The sequence below is a fragment of the Charadrius vociferus genome, unplaced genomic scaffold (genome assembly GCF_000708025.1).
Source record: "Charadrius vociferus isolate BGI_N301 unplaced genomic scaffold, ASM70802v2 scaffold306, whole genome shotgun sequence".
Taxonomy (NCBI): domain Eukaryota; kingdom Metazoa; phylum Chordata; class Aves; order Charadriiformes; family Charadriidae; genus Charadrius; species Charadrius vociferus.
Genome location: NW_009648963.1, coordinates 2223570 through 2239312, shown reverse-complemented (window position 1 = coordinate 2239312; position 15743 = coordinate 2223570). Strand labels below are relative to the sequence as shown.

The following is a 15743-nucleotide window of genomic DNA, read 5'->3' as shown; positions in this document are numbered from 1 at the left end:
TACCGCCGCCCCGGGCCGGGGCAGCCCCAGCTGCTGGGTATCGCCCGCCCCGTGTCAAACGGCAAAGAGACGCAGGGGAAACACAGCCATCCTTCTCCAGCCTCTGCCCTCCCGCCTGGGTAAGCACCCGCTCAGCCCCCTCACGCCCCCAAAAACACCCCAAAACCACCCTCTAGGCCTTCATCCCACAACTGCCCAGGAAAATACCTCACCCCACGCTGTAAGCGTTAAGGCTGTTTGATGTTTGAACTGATTCTGGGACTCCTGTCCCTGCTGGGAGCCTGACAGCCTCACACCGGTAAGGGGCGGGGGGGGGAGGGGGGACAGCAGCAGGATGACAGAAATCATGTCATCCCCCAAAAAAACCTACCAAACATTCCTAGCATTCATCAGTTTTTGTAAAACAGTTACAAGATACACTGTTGTGGGCACTCGTTTAAGACTTTGCTACATAAGTTACTGCTGAAGCCATGCTAATCACACTAATTGCAACAGCTTAAAAAAAAAAAAACCCTGACAGTGCAGTTTTAGTTTCTCTGAGGAAAAATGTTAAAATGGCATTTTTATAAACAACTTGGCAAAGTTACCTTTCACAGCACCTATCTTTCACCCAAAACCGAGGTACAGCTGTGGTCTCCATCTACTGTTAATTCTCTCTCGATCAAAATACACACCCGAATGAGAAATTTATTGTTTGCAATAGTTACATTTACTTTACATATAAAATAGGAGTTCAGATGTTTTCCATCATCATGTTTTGGTACTGAATATCCCAATAGTTCAAAACAGAGTATTTTTTATTTTAAACTGCATAATATGGGATGACAAATCTCAAAGGTAAAACATTCTTACCCAAGTAATGATTTATAAAATGCATTTGTAGTTCCTTGCCACAGTGAAAGTACGCTTGGGGCATTCATTTATGAAGAAAAAAAATCTTTAAAAGGATTATTAAGGCAGAGTGGATGATTTTAGAGTACTTCATTTGGTATTGTGACTGTCTTGACTTAATCGAGCCGCAAACTCCACTAGCGTTCTTGTAGGCCGCCCTGCCATGCCTTTTCGAAGATAGGGCACCTCATCTTTATTCGACATCACACCAGCTATATCTAAATGAGCCCAGTGAGAAGCAGTGACAAATTCCTTCAGGAATGCAGCAGCTGTGCATGCTCCTCCAGCTCTGTGGGAAGCAGAAAAATTGTGTTGTTTCTAAAGCCACACCAACAGCACAAACTTTAAACAAATACACTGAAAGAAAGGGGCACCTGAAAGATATTGGTACATCTCACCTGCTGTACTTTCCAATGTTACTCAGATCTGCAAGAGGACAGTCTGTTACTTGTTTTGTGTAATGTTCAAAAAGAGGCATTCTCCAAACTCTGTCTCCTGTCAGAACGCTAGCCTGAAACAGAAACAGTGATAGTTTTGGCAAATTTTTCTTTTTTTTTTTTTAAAAAAACTGCTTTTATAAGCCCTGGTATTGTCCATGCTTATTTTTGTTTAGCTTATCATTCTAAAAATCTTCAGCTAAATATAATACTAGGTATTTAGAAATACACTGCAAAATACACACAAACCAGTGAATCCTACTTTTTAGTACTTTAGTGTTAGTCAAGAGGCAAAATCTAAAGACTGCTTTCCCCCTCCTCCCATTTTTCTCCCCTGACAACACAAATCCTTCCCTTCAGAGACTTCCTTTAACCATCACACTTCAGCAACTCAAGAGGCCTCTCTGAATTTCTATCAGTGTTGTTAAGCATGACCAATTATGTTTTTAACATGAACTAATTACTGTCAGAAGTCCAGAGTTTATGCATCCGCAGTAAGTTATCAGAACATGCAGATCCTTGACATGATCTGCATGTTGTTTGCTGAATATTAAACCTCACTAAAGAGCTAATTTTTTCAATTAAATGCAGTACTGACAACTCCTATGAGATTTCAAAATGTAGTAACTTTTAGATTTGCATAAAGTAAGACTTTCAGTAATGCACTAACTTTTCAATAACAACTGAGATTTTACTGAATTATTATTATAATTTAATAATAATGCAGATGGCCTACCTCATAAAGGTGAGTCCAAAGCCAAGATGAGTTTGTGAACACTCCAGTTGCAGCAGACCCCAATGCAACATCCATGGCACCTACAGAAACACACCTTCAAGGTTATACAACAACAGGTGGACCTGAGCTATTCCTCTGCATCCTGGCTTCTCACAGAACTTTCCATTTTTAATTTCCCATTATCAGTAATTTCTAAAAAGCCTGCAAAACCTAAAGATTTTTAGTACACTTGCATTTTTAAAAGTTTAAACGTTAAAACATTTATACAGTCTAACAGGACAAGAATTCATAATAACTATATTCTGTATTTCATGAAACTAGATTTTCTGTTTTCAGCACAATGTTTCTTAGCAATATTTCTAGTATAACATTTTCAGCAATAACAGTGTCTTCTCAAAAAGAAATCTCTAAATTTTGTTTCCAAATAGAAAATAAGTGAGTTAACTTTTTTCAAATTTATAGAGCTCTGCAGTTTTCAAGCTGATACTTTCCCTTTTGTGAATTCCACTTGCACAGATTTTTGCACAGCATATGTGAATTTATTTTAAATGAAAATAATCCTTATCAAAATACTAAACCATGCCTAAAACAGAGGAATTACATAAACTTTTATTTATTTGATGCCACAGAACTGCTTCTCTAATGCCAACACTCAACCCTCACTGAGATTTAAAAAAAAAAAAAAAAAAAAGTAGTTTAACAAAATGGTACATCAAACAAATTTCTACAGGAGCTCTCCTCCTTCCTGCTTGGTGCCCAAGGATCCCAAACACAGAATAATCTACAGTGGGAGTAAACTACTTCTGTCACGCCCTTTATAAGAGAATAGCTGTATGGAAGCCAACAATCATAAAATTGGCATCTCTTCTGCCTATTGAATTTTTCCACAGCATTTGAACTGGTAAAACTGATGGAACATAGGTTAAAGCACTAGTAGAGAATATATGGAAAGATAATTATTTTGCTTAGCATATTCATAAGCAACACAGTGGACTCCTGTCTGAACTACTCTTCCATGTTTGCTCTCATTTCAGCTATAGTCACTTCACCTGTGACAGCTTGTTACTGCAGTTCATTAGATGCATACACAATACTGGTTTTAAATTTAAAATTATAACCTTATTCATATACAACTGCAGAGATAAAACAATTAGAGCACATTTCATTATGCCTGAAAGTATGCTAACTGCACATAAGAGATACTTCACCCAAATGAATTCTTGGGAAGATGATAATGGCTCTCCTAGAATCATGGAAACCTGAGCTAGCTCACGTAATGGAAGAACTGGTGCTGACTAGGTCAGAACTCAGGAAGCCATTCACAAAGAAGCTATTTTGGGTCCAGCATGGCCAGTGCCACATGGACGTGGCAGGATTTTTCCACAACCACAGCAGTTATCTGTGCATCACACAGCCCCAGGAGATGGGAAGCCCCAGGTGCTTGGCTCAGAAATGGAAGCACTGGAAACCATTGTGCAGAAACACCGAAGTCTGTGTAGGCTTTCTCGTTCTTAGTTCCAGCTCAGCTGGGCTGGCCCAAATTTACCTACATTGCTGAGCAGGTACCCTGCATGCCAGTACCCTTCCCAGTCCCAGAGACACAGTGCAGCCGTACAAGTTGTTAGAGCATAAACTGTGCTAGCTGTTGTCCTACAACACGTAACATCATCTCAGTTGCTTTCCAATTCAGGTTGGCTTTATATACATAGTGCAACTCATCCACAGCCCAATTAATGAGAGTAACAAAGAACTGACTTGCAATATGAGCAGGGGAGATTGCTTACCTGTTAATGTTGCAGCATTCACAATAGCCCTTGCGTTAAAATTGTGGGCATAACAGAGAGCGTCAGCTAACAGCAGTCTTCCTTCTGCATCTGTGTTATCTACCTTCAGGTGCAAAATTATTAAAACCAGGTTAACTACTGAAAACATCCCTTTCACTGACTTCTTTCTTACATATTATCTTAAATAGCTGTCAGATTGTGAATGCACTGTCGCAGGCCCTAGGAACTTCAGGTAATCAAAATTTACTCAAACTAAACTAAAAAAAAAAAAAAAAAGAAAAGGGATAGTACTGATATAGTTATGTTAATAAAAATAAAAGCATATCTGTAGCTAAGGTCAAGTCATCTTTCAGCACTGCAAGCTCCTCTGCATGCTGGGCCTCTGTGCTCCTGGCTCCTCAGAAGAGCCTGGAGGCTGGAGAGGCGTCCTGGTGGCGTGCAGGGGGGCTGGTTACCAGTCCCAGCAAAGCCCCAGGAATCCCAGGGGCTGCTTCTGAGCAAGCACAGGGATGTGGCCCACAGAAACCGCAAAGAAGAGGGTACCACAAAGAAGCACAGATGCATGCCTGGAAACAGTTCCTTGTTATACTGCCTTCTCTTGGGATCTTGAAACTTTTTCCCTCTAAAAAAAAATAATCAATAGCCCCATTGCTCCTTCACCTCTCAGGGAAAATTCATGATGAATTCTGCAAGATTAATTGCATCGTGTGCTCTGAGCTACTAGCACTTTCTTGCGAATTTTTCCTTGGTGTGTAATATGTTCTCAGTCTTCTCCCTCAAAGCCGAGGGTGACTGACCTCAGTTTTGGGAGAACCACCCCAAGGAACTGGAAGGTTCAGCAAGTCAAAGGTGGCAGAACCGCAGAAATCCAGAGACAAATACTGATTAAGCCATCTACTCCTGCAGGAAATCAGTGGTCTACAGCACAATGACTTTCAGTACCATTTAATCTTAGATGAATACAGAACAGTTTGGATTAAATAAGGAATAGATATTTTGGGTAATGATTTGGCAAGCTCCTTTGAACCAACAGCCCCTATGACTCAGAGTTCTGATTGTACAGAGCAGCTTGGCAGGGTAAAGACCTTGGTTATGTCAGGAGGAAACTAATACTCTTATGTCTTACTCCAGACAGCAGGGAAGTGTCCTGAAGGGTCTGCTGGAAGCAATTAATGCTACTCATTCTGACTGAGAACCTGTATTTATGAGCATTGTAATAACCCCTTGTGCTAAAACAAGACTTTCTAGCCTGTTCAGTAAATGACCATACTTTTCAGCTTTTCCTAGAATTTATAAAACATGTCTAATCTCTTCAATCTATATTTATATTTGAAAGAATCCTATGATAGCAATTTCTAATTATTAACATGCTTCTTACATTTTTAAAAACACTACATTTGCACTGCTTATCTTTGTAAAGGGTCTTTTCAAACACATACTCTGACTGCAGTCATATAACTCAATTGATTACACCAATTCACTACAAGTATTCAAAAATCCAAGTTTCACATGCATACCTGTATTGTTTTTCCATTCTTTGCTCTAACTACATCCCCAGGCTTGTTTGCCTTACCACTGGGCATATTTTCACAGAGGGGCGCCAAACCTCAGAGAGAAAAAGAAAAGTACATTACTAGTTTCTTTGTCAGAAAAAAATGTAGAAAAAACACTTAGAAAGAAACCAAACACCTCCTTAAGTACTGTTCTCATCTTGAATTTATGCCGAAAATCCAAATTTTCCTGGTTACTGAAAGACGCATGGTCCAGCTTTTGATATGGGAAATTCCTCTGCATGTTGCATCACCATATTCTCTCACCTTCACCATTTTACTACTAGAATTTACTTCTACTTTATGCCTAGACAAGTGAGATCAGAGCAGCAGCGAATATCATCTTATCTCTTCCATACGTGAATAAGTCACATGTAAAGGGATTTCTTTCTTTCTGAAATTAAAAACTTCTCACATTAACACTCTGAGCCATTCAAGCTCTGCTCATTGTAAATAAACATTGTGTAATGCCAAGAGGGGTCCAAGGACTCGCCATAGAACTTCAACCATAAGAAGAGCAAGTAGAGGTGACAAAAAAGAAACCAAAAAGAGCGTCAGCTTCAAAACTCCAACAACTGGCATAATCAGATGAATTCCACCATTCCAAGGAAAAACGTGCTCCTGGCATAAGGAATAAGCAAATTGTGTCCCACCACTTTTCAGTGGAATTACGTACACAGACTCTTGCTCCACTGATTTAGCCTTTCCCATTGTATCCTTTTAAATGAGGAATGTCGTGAGGATGTATGTTTCGCTGCCCTCTACTGGTTGAATCATAAAAGTGACCAAAATACTAGTTTCCTGAAAGTCAAGGTTCTCAAACATAAAACTTATCTTAGAACGGATTACAAGTCATCAGCAACTCATTTTGCCACGATTCCTGAATCAGCTCATTTAATTTTATCTGTGCTACATTTGCACAGAAAAATATAAGCATTGCTTATACTTAAAAATAGTATGAGTAGACAGGGTTTTTTTGTTTGTTTGTTTTAGATTTCTGCTGAGATATTCACCTAAAGAAACAAAAGCTGATCTCTCCTCCTGTTCAGCTGTGGCAAACACTCATGGAGGTAGCTCAGCTAACTCCTTTTCATTTTTAATTGCTTTTACAGATATCCACATTCCTTCTTGTAATGAAGGATCAGAACTTCTGAAAAAAATCATTGAAAATAAGATTATCGACAATCATTTCTCACTTAAGATCTAAAAATCATGCCTTCAAAATCTTAATTCAATGTTGAAATATTTTATTCAAGCAAAACTAATACTTTTTTACAAGCAAGTAAAAATGGAAGAGAAGCGGAGGCAAACACGTCTGCAAGAATCCACGGCATTTCTGTAAGACTGTTACCAGTGCCGATACCAGAAAATTACTTTGTCAAAAAGAGATCTTGTAAAATTAAGATTTTTGGATTCTTACACAAACAGACTTACCAATTATGTTAAGAGGTAAATTTAAAGCTGCTGCTGTCACAATGGCTGAACAGATAGTTGCTGCCCCTCCCATATCTGCTCTCATCGCATCCATACCTGATGACGGCTTCAGTGAAATGCCACCACTGGAACAAACAGCACAAGTATCACCCAACATGTAGGAGTTTGAAGTTGCATACACTGATAATATTCTGTCCATCAGTATGTTTTAGCACCAAGTATCAGTAAACATGTTTTCAAGTGTTCCTGCAACACCCTAAAAAGCACACTGAAAGCAAGGTATCTGGGTTTTCATTTCAGGTAAAAGATGTCCCTGAAATATTTCCTCAGAATTAGGATGCCATAAAACCCCAGGTAATCTGCAGCAGACTAACTCAATGGTCTTCCTAATAGCAGAAGAGCACAAAACAAGAAAATAGTACACTTGGTAAAATCAGCATATGGAAGGGGAACAGACTGATAAATTCTTCAGTAATTATGTCACATGAAAAGCAGTTACAAGGACCTGCTGCAAAGAATGAATTCTTTTCTCTTTCCTTAAGCATGATCTAGATGTCCAGTGATAGACTGCAATTCTCAACATGTAAATTCTTCGTCCAGAGATTTGCTCAGGATGAAAAAAGGAAAAAAAATATCAAGTCCTTTGGGTTTTTTTTTCTCCCTGAATTTCCATTTTCCCCATACAAGACAAGGGCATATCAATTCCTACTGTGTCCCACCACTCAAGCTTGTCTTCTCCCCAGAAAAGGCAGCACAGTCTACTATATAGGGCAAGTTCACTGGAATGGCATTGAAAGATACGCTGAGCAAAGAAAGCATCTCCCCGTGGAACGCGAACAGCAGGAAGGCATTTTCCCCCGTTTAGTCATTAAAATGTTAGCATACATACCTGTCAAATGTGACTCCCTTCCCTACAAATACCAGTGGGGAGTCATTTGTATTAGCACCACCTAAGTAGTGAATCTCCAGAAAGATGGGAGGTTCCGATGAACCCTTAGCTACGCTCAGGAACGCTCCCATCTGTTGTGTTGCTATCCAAGACTCCGGTCTGGAATAGAAATATATTTTTTTTTTTTTTTTGGTAATTGAACACTTGACTAAGGTGATTTATTTTGTTTGTTTAGAGATCACAATTCTTGAAGGTTTATACACAAACTATTAATTCCATTTTAGTTAGTTATTTTGGAAACCATCATTTAAATCCAACCATTATTACGTTTTTTTGTGAAACAGAAAAATAGTGCCTCAGAGTTGCTGCTTGGTTTTTGTTTTGCCTCATTTAAAAACAAAACAAAAACCAACAACAACAAAACAAACAAAAACCAGTCTACACTTTCTGCATAAGAAACATTAAACTTTCACTTGCCCATCAGGCTGTAGTCTCTGAAGGCACATGGAGTAACAATATTGCAGCAGGTTACAGTTTAGCTTTCTGCTATCAAGATGGTTAACTATAAGCAAAGTTGATTTCCCTCAGTCCTTTGCATTTCAACTAAACAGCTTCCAACACTTGCACAACCAGTTAGCCCATATCCACTGCACTGCAGTAACTAGAAATGCCAAGGCAAGAAGCATTATCTGTGCCAATTCAACTGCAAGGGCTTTTATGATTCCATCCAACGTTTTTAAAAAGCTAAATAAGCCCAAACATAACAGCAATAAATAGAGGATGTTTAATTATCACATCCAAACCAAAAAGCAAAGGCATGTATAAAATCCACTTGGGAAAAAACCTAAAAGGTATTAGATAAAAGGTACCCGGTATTTGCCCTCTATTCACTGAGTCTTCATCAGGCTTCCTCTTTCACAGCACATGTATCAATTAAGCAGTAATTGACTGCATGACTAATTGACAGTTAATCATTTTACTGTGTCACAGTATCTTGCTTACTCTGCAAACTAGAACTAATACTGAGAGTAGCTTGCTTTCCGAGCACCTCTCATACCTTTTTGCCAAATGCCTCCCCTGCTTTTGTCATTTGAAGTGGCAGAGTGAAAATGAGAGCATATTGCATATTTGAATAGCCTGGAAGGTATCTTACCCTATAGAGGAATCATTTCAGTGGAATTTACCTTATATGGACCTTCACATTGCTGAAACTTCTGAGCTTCTGTTCAATATGTTCAGCAAATTTGATTGGAGTTATATAATTAGCTGGAGCCTCCATAAGATACCGAGCAAGGTTCTGACCCTCAGCGTAGAGAACACCTTTTTGCCAGGCTTCGCTTTCAGCACTAAATAACACCATACAATAATCAGGTTCATAAACATTTGCAAAAGTAAGATGTTATCAGCATCCATCTGTTCTCTCCTGTTTGAAAATGCAATTTGGAGCAATTAAGGATATCATAGTAATCTTACTATGAGGAATTTAGTATGAAATCCAAGGTGCATCTAGTCTAGTAGCTCATCTTTGGTTCTAGTCACTGCCAAATGCTTCACAGAAGGCTAGAAGAATCCTACAGCAGACAGATGTAAAATTATCCGTCTAATACATTAGGTCTTGTCCTAATCCTTACTAGTCAGAGACTGGCTTAAATCTTTAAGCACGAGGTTTAATACCCCTTCCAAAATTTGTAATCGCATTAATTATAACAGCCCTGAAAGTTTTTATTTACCATGTAAAGCCTCCAATTCTGTTTTTCACTTTACTGAAATATGATTATGTGGTAAGAGTAGAATTTGGATCTCATTTCACAGTACACTCAAGGCACTTCACTAATGAATGACAAAGCAAACATTCGAAAAGCTGCCTGCATAGGAAATGGAGATGCCTCTCTGCTTACTTTGCAATCCCACCAGCACAAAACCTTTCATTTTACTGAGACAGGACCAAAAGACTTATTCGCTTTAAAAGATATCACAAAACAGGACATTAAGCTCAATTCTGCCTCTCAAAAGAGCAACACAGTGAAGAAGGAATCCAGGAGGAATATATAAACATTGCCTGGATATGGTGGGATGGAATTAAGGTGACAAATCTCAGCTGACACTGAAACTGGCAAGAAGTGGGAAAGGCAACAAGATGACTTCAACAGGTACCTCATCAGCAAAAGGCAGGTCAGAAATAATGCTGTCCCCTTGATAAATCAGGCAGGCAGTCTAGTGAACACTGAGAAGACTGAAGTTAATGCCTGCTTTGTGTCAGCCTTCATCATTATTAAGATCTGCTTCCAGATTCCCCAGGTCTTTGTGCTTAGTAACAGAGTTTGGGGAAGAAAGGTACTACGTACGGAAGAAGATAGACTTAGGACTGCTTAAGAAAGCTGAACATACACAAGTCCTTGATAGCAGGCAGAATATATCCGAGAGTGCTGATGGAGCTGGCTGGCATCATTGCAAGTAGTCTCTTTCAGTTTGAAAGGTCACAGTAACTGAATATGGTCCCTGACGATTGGAAAAGGACAAATCCTTTAAGAATGGCAAGGAGGATATAGGGAATGACAAGCCAGTTATCCTACACTAATCCCCTAAAAGTTTATGGAGAAAGTAATCTTGGAAGCCATTTCCAGGTACATGAAGGACAAAAGGGTCACTGGGAACGGTCACTATAAGTTTATCTGGGACAAATCATGCCTGACCAACTTGACTGACTTTTATGATGAGAGGGTTGGCACAAGAAGACCCACAGTGGATGTCACTTATCTTGGCTTTAGCAAGGTTTTCATATAGCATCCTTGCAAGACAAATTGAGAAAACATGAACTGGAGGGGTAAGACTACAAAATAGGTGAAACACTGGAAGAACTGTTGGGCTCAGAAGATAGTAGACAACAGTTGAATGGTCTAGCTGGCAGTTAGTTACGTGTGATGCTCCTCAAGGGTTGACAGTGAAGCCGATACCTTCATCAACAATTTGGACAATGAAATGTACCCTCAGAAGTTCATGACCTGCATTGCATTGTGGGGAGCAGCTGAAATGAGGAGGGTAGGGCCACCATTCGAGAAGACTTGACAAGCTGGAGCAATGCAGCAAAGGGGAACACCATGAAGTTTAACGAAGACTGGCATACAGCCCCGTACCTGGGACAGAACGGTTCTATGCAATAGTCAGGCTGGACACTGACGAGGCAGAAAGCAATGTTGCAGAAAAGAGCCTGGGGATCCTGGTGCACAAGTTGAACAGGAGTAAGCAGCGCATTATTGCAGTGACAAAGGCCAACCACATACTGGGTTGGATTAGGGCACAGCCAGCATGTTAAGGAAAATAATTATTTACTTCCTTGGTATTTGTGAGGCTGCATCTAGCTACATCCACCTTTGAGTTCCTGAATACAAAACCAATTCTGATAAACTGAAGAAAATCCAAAGGATTTTATCCTGGGCCTTCCTTCTATGAAGCAGCATTTATTAACCTTCAACCTCAGACAGGGCATACTAACAAAACACACGGAGCAAACACTATAAATAATTGAGATGTAAAATACTTCAGAAAATTCAAAGGAGTAGGAAGAGTTAAGAGGGATATTGCTGCTAGCCCTATTCTTTCAGTTTTGTGTTTTTCTCAAGCATGCACCAGTTTTATAAATAAACAAACAGATAAATAAATAGGCAAGCTTTCCTTTTGTTATCACCTTCCATGAAGCTGAGGAGTAACTACAGGTTTCTTCTTTTGCTTCAGCTCATTATATTCATGCAATCCAAGAACAGCGCCTTCTGCAGCTGCTTGAGCATCTCCACAGGGGTCTACTTCAACACAAGGGATCTCCAGGTCTTGGATCTGTCTACAGCCAACTGAAAAATACAGTACAGAACAAGCAGGCTGAGTATTGCACAGAACAGCAAAACTGGTGTCTGAAGCGATCAATATGACATTTCAAGGAAAAAATAATTTTAACTCAAGATATCAGAGTTTTAAGTAAATCAATTAAAAAGATCATGCAGTAGAATAATTAAAAATGCTAATGACTATATACTGACAAATTCCAACTAAAAATGTCTCTTGATGAATTGTAATAATTAAGACATTTCCCAAGAAGAAAAATTGAAGTCTACAGTTGTTCTGATTCCTTTAAGCTCACTCTATATCAAGAAAGGCTCTACCATTCTGTAGTGCTATGGACTGTGACTATCAGAATACTATATGACTATAATATCAGAAATTTGCTGTAATTTAGTTTTTTGCTAAGACTATATGACTGCTCTTTTCTTCCAAATGAGTTTATACACACTTTAATAAACAAACAAAAATAATAATATATTCCATAAATTCTATTTTGTACTCAAATAATTTAACTATGTTTTGGCAGCTGGTGAGACAACGTAAGGTAGCACTTTGTACACACAACTGTCATACATCTGTGACAGACCTCTAGTCTCAGATTATGAACTGCAGTGAGAACTCTTTTTACTCGTTTTATACACACTTAGATGCAGCAGTCATCCTTGATTAAGACAGAGAGGCCTCCTCTGCCTAAGACAGATAATATACTGAATCATACTACTGATGTTGTGAAAGATACCAGTTTATAACACAAATAGCTCAGTTACAAACTAAGTGGCAAAAGTAAACATATGTGCATACTTAAGTACAGCATGAGCGTAAAGTGAATTGGTGATGCTTTCAGGCTTCAAAATAGTAATAATTAAACAAGTGCCTTTTCAATATCACATTGTTTGGGAAAGTTATTTGATATAACTAACTGCAGTTACCTGTCTACAGATTGATTTACATGCACTGTAACTTCTTCCTCACTGAGCAAAGGCTTACATGAATATCAGTGACAAGTAAACACATTTACCAAACCATACAGTAGGTTGTGCATTTCAAAACAAAATCATATCTAGACCCACTCTTCAAAAGTGGAACATGCTGCACCATTGCGATAGTTTTATAGACAAAATGCTTAAGAAAAATTAAAAATAGTTAACCTGCAACAGCTGCACGAATGTTTTCTTTGCCTTCATTCCAGTTTTCTTGGTCGTTTACTCCAGCATTCTTCTTACCCAAGCCAACTACAACCACACTTGGAAAGTCCTAGATGAAGCCAATACACAAATGGATTCACTTTCCTCATTGTTACAGACACAGCAGAGAGTTGTTAAAGACTTTACTTTCCAAATCAAATCAAGCACAGCATTAAAATACTTTCAGTACTTCAGTACTTTCTCTACATTATGCACATTTCTACACTGAGTGCCAGTATTGTGCCACCGTCTTGCACTTCCAATCATTCACTACAGGCACGCAACCAGTTGTTCTGCTTTCCAGTTAATAGTTAATTATGTATGTTGCAGCAGACAGGGCTTGATGCTCAACACATAGCAAACTTGGTACTTCTAAGGGCAAGTCTAAGAGTCCTTTGAAAGCAGATCCAGCTTTCCAGCTGCAACAAATGCCAGAACTGAGCTGGAGAAGTATAAACTTTTTTGGCTCAGTTCATGGAAATAAAATCACTTCAAAGGCTGAGGCTATTAGCTCAGCTCAGGAGCTGAGCTGGCATGATTGGCCAGGTAACAGACCAAAGCTATACAGAGGTACCCAGCTCCAGAACTCAGGAAAGCAATGCAGCACAGCAAACGAAATGCTTGCCTTATAGGCTGCAAGTGGAAGGCAAAAAGGAGGAAATAACGAAGACTAATGGAGCATTTTAAGAATGAAGTCAAATTTGTATAAAACTCAAGGTTATGTATGTGAACAGATTTCCCAATGCTCTGAAGAAAAACGAAGTTAATCTTGGGTTTTCCCATCCATCACAAATAGCTGCTCTGTCCAATTCTAGCAATCAGCTTTCAAACTGCTACACCCTAGTAAAGTCTTTTAGTCCACAAGATGCTGAAACTAGTGTTAGCTTTCCAGAAAATCAGTTATTCAAGTTGATCTAAAATGTTTTTGAGGTTTTTTTTGTTATCATTATTTTTATACACTTAGAAGAGTGCGTAAGGCCAAATTCTACTGCCTTCTCTTGCAGAGGTTTGCTACTCACTTCAGAGGCCGTCCTGGATGCAGAACTGGGATAATGGGACCTTCGGTGGATTCAACTTCCATGAAATTTCTGAGCGCCTTTCTACTGAGTCCAGCATCACCTGTGTGGGGTCTCCGCACAGGAATTTATACGTGGTAGGGAATACTCACTACAAATTGTTTTATTTAAAATCATTTAAATAGCCCTAGTGTAAGATTCAGTTACCTATACAGGGACACCTAGTGTCATGTTACATGGCTGCCTAGCCTCTAGCTACTACTCCAAAAAGGCACAATCATACTGTATTTGCCAGCTCCACGTAGGTGCGTTAGATGTATTAGGGCTTCTCAAATGGCACCAAAAGACTAACTTTAAGCAGATGAATCCCCATGTTATACCCTTGTGATATATGACATCTGCGCAGACAAAAGTCCCACCCGAAGAACAGTCCCACGTCTTGTTTTCAGAAGTTTCTAACACACGACTTTAAAACCTCTGGTTAAAGCCCATGATGGGACTACCCTGTGTTAGAACTGCCACGTCTGGAAGGTTTTTGCACATATGAGTACACACTCGCACACTCACTCCTCCCGAATACAGAAGGCACAGTAGAAGTCTGATCCAAAACTGTTGTGATTCAGCTCGTTCAGTAAGCAGTTATTCAGAGTGCGCCACCTTTGGAGCAGACTCGTTTATATCTTCTCAATTTGCAGCACAGTGGAGGGGGTACAGGATTACGCAAAAGGCCGTGCAAACATGGGGAGTGCAGAACAGGTTTCAGTAAGAACCACATCTTTTGTTGGGGGGCGGGGGGAGCAGAGCATTTATAGAAGCACAGCAGTGAACCCAGCTTAAAATAGGACATAAAGGCAAACCTCACACATTAATGAATATGTACACAAAAAGCCAAAATTCATACCTGATGCAAACCATGGAATATGCGTGTTTTGCCTTTCTTCAAAGGTGGCCCACATCTAGGACACAAAAAGATTTTTTCAATTAAGAAGTCTTTCTTGGTGATAAATCTTACGGGACTACATTCACTCCACAACCACACACTGCTCCTCAACACCCCACTGGGACACCTGGCTCAGTGCCCATTCACAGAGAAGGACAGTCCTGTGAACGTTTTGCATTCGTCTCCTCAGTGTTTGGTTTTTGCACAGGAGTTGCCCTCCAAACTGCTCAGACCGGTAAAAGCAACTATCAGCCTGAAAAGTGGTATGGATACTAACACTAATAATGATGAAAGAGATCATTCTTATTGGTGTTTATAGGTACTTTAATCCATTTCACAAGTTTATCACATACTTACACAGACAGAAGTTCTCTCAGCTTTCCAGACACAAGTCTATCGAAAGCGTCTCCTGCACTCGTGAACTGGGCAGCACCTTCATCCTTTTCACTTGAGTAGGTTCCCAGAACAAGACCCTAAAAAAGGACACGCATTAATGTAAACAACACGAAATTTAGAGGCCCATCTGCAAGGCAGCAAGCACAGTGTTCAAACCATAGCTACTGCTGGATATGTTCATCTCAGTTTATACATTCATCTAACGTGATCCACAGAGCAACGCTTCGCTAAACCAGGATAAACTACTTTTAAGTGTGAAAAAGAAACTAGAGACAGTATAACTAAAGTTATCATCATTTTGCCTAACATGCAGAGACAAAAACTCTTTCACTCTGTAATTTTAAGTACAAAAGAGCTTCCCTCCCTTCCCGCCCCAAGGCGGGCCCCCAGCCCGATGCACCCGGGAGGAGCAGAGGGACCGGCACCGCTCCCGACCCGGGCCCGGGGGAGGGCCGCCAGGGGCCGGGGCAGGAAGGCGGCTCGGCCCGGACAGGGACCTTCTCCAGGGCGCGGCGCCCACCCAGCCAGCGCCGCAGGCTTGCGAGCTAAAGCCCCAGGCTGGCCCCGGGGCGGGGGGCACGGACACCCCGGAGCTGGGCGCCGGGCACGCTCAGCCATGAGCTGCCGAAGGAGGGAGACCCGAGCGAGGGAC

General features: G+C 40.2%; 1 protein-coding gene across 1 annotated transcript in view; it reads right to left on the bottom strand.

Moving 5' to 3' along the window:
* Positions 1–951: 951 nt before the first annotated feature.
* LAP3 (leucine aminopeptidase 3) overlaps positions 952–15743 on the bottom strand; it is a 17623-nt gene continuing 2831 nt past the window's right edge. The window contains exons 3-14 of the mRNA XM_009887659.1: positions 15053–15168; positions 14657–14711; positions 12704–12809; positions 11407–11566; positions 8906–9067; positions 7722–7880; positions 6833–6957; positions 5366–5454; positions 3849–3951; positions 2065–2144; positions 1290–1402; positions 952–1180 (exon numbers count right to left, since the gene is read on the bottom strand). Of these exons, the coding sequence (XP_009885961.1) occupies positions 982–1180; positions 1290–1402; positions 2065–2144; positions 3849–3951; positions 5366–5454; positions 6833–6957; positions 7722–7880; positions 8906–9067; positions 11407–11566; positions 12704–12809; positions 14657–14711; positions 15053–15168 (1467 nt within the window). The 3' untranslated portion in view covers positions 952–981. The remainder of the gene's footprint in view (positions 1181–1289; positions 1403–2064; positions 2145–3848; positions 3952–5365; positions 5455–6832; positions 6958–7721; positions 7881–8905; positions 9068–11406; positions 11567–12703; positions 12810–14656; positions 14712–15052; positions 15169–15743) is intronic.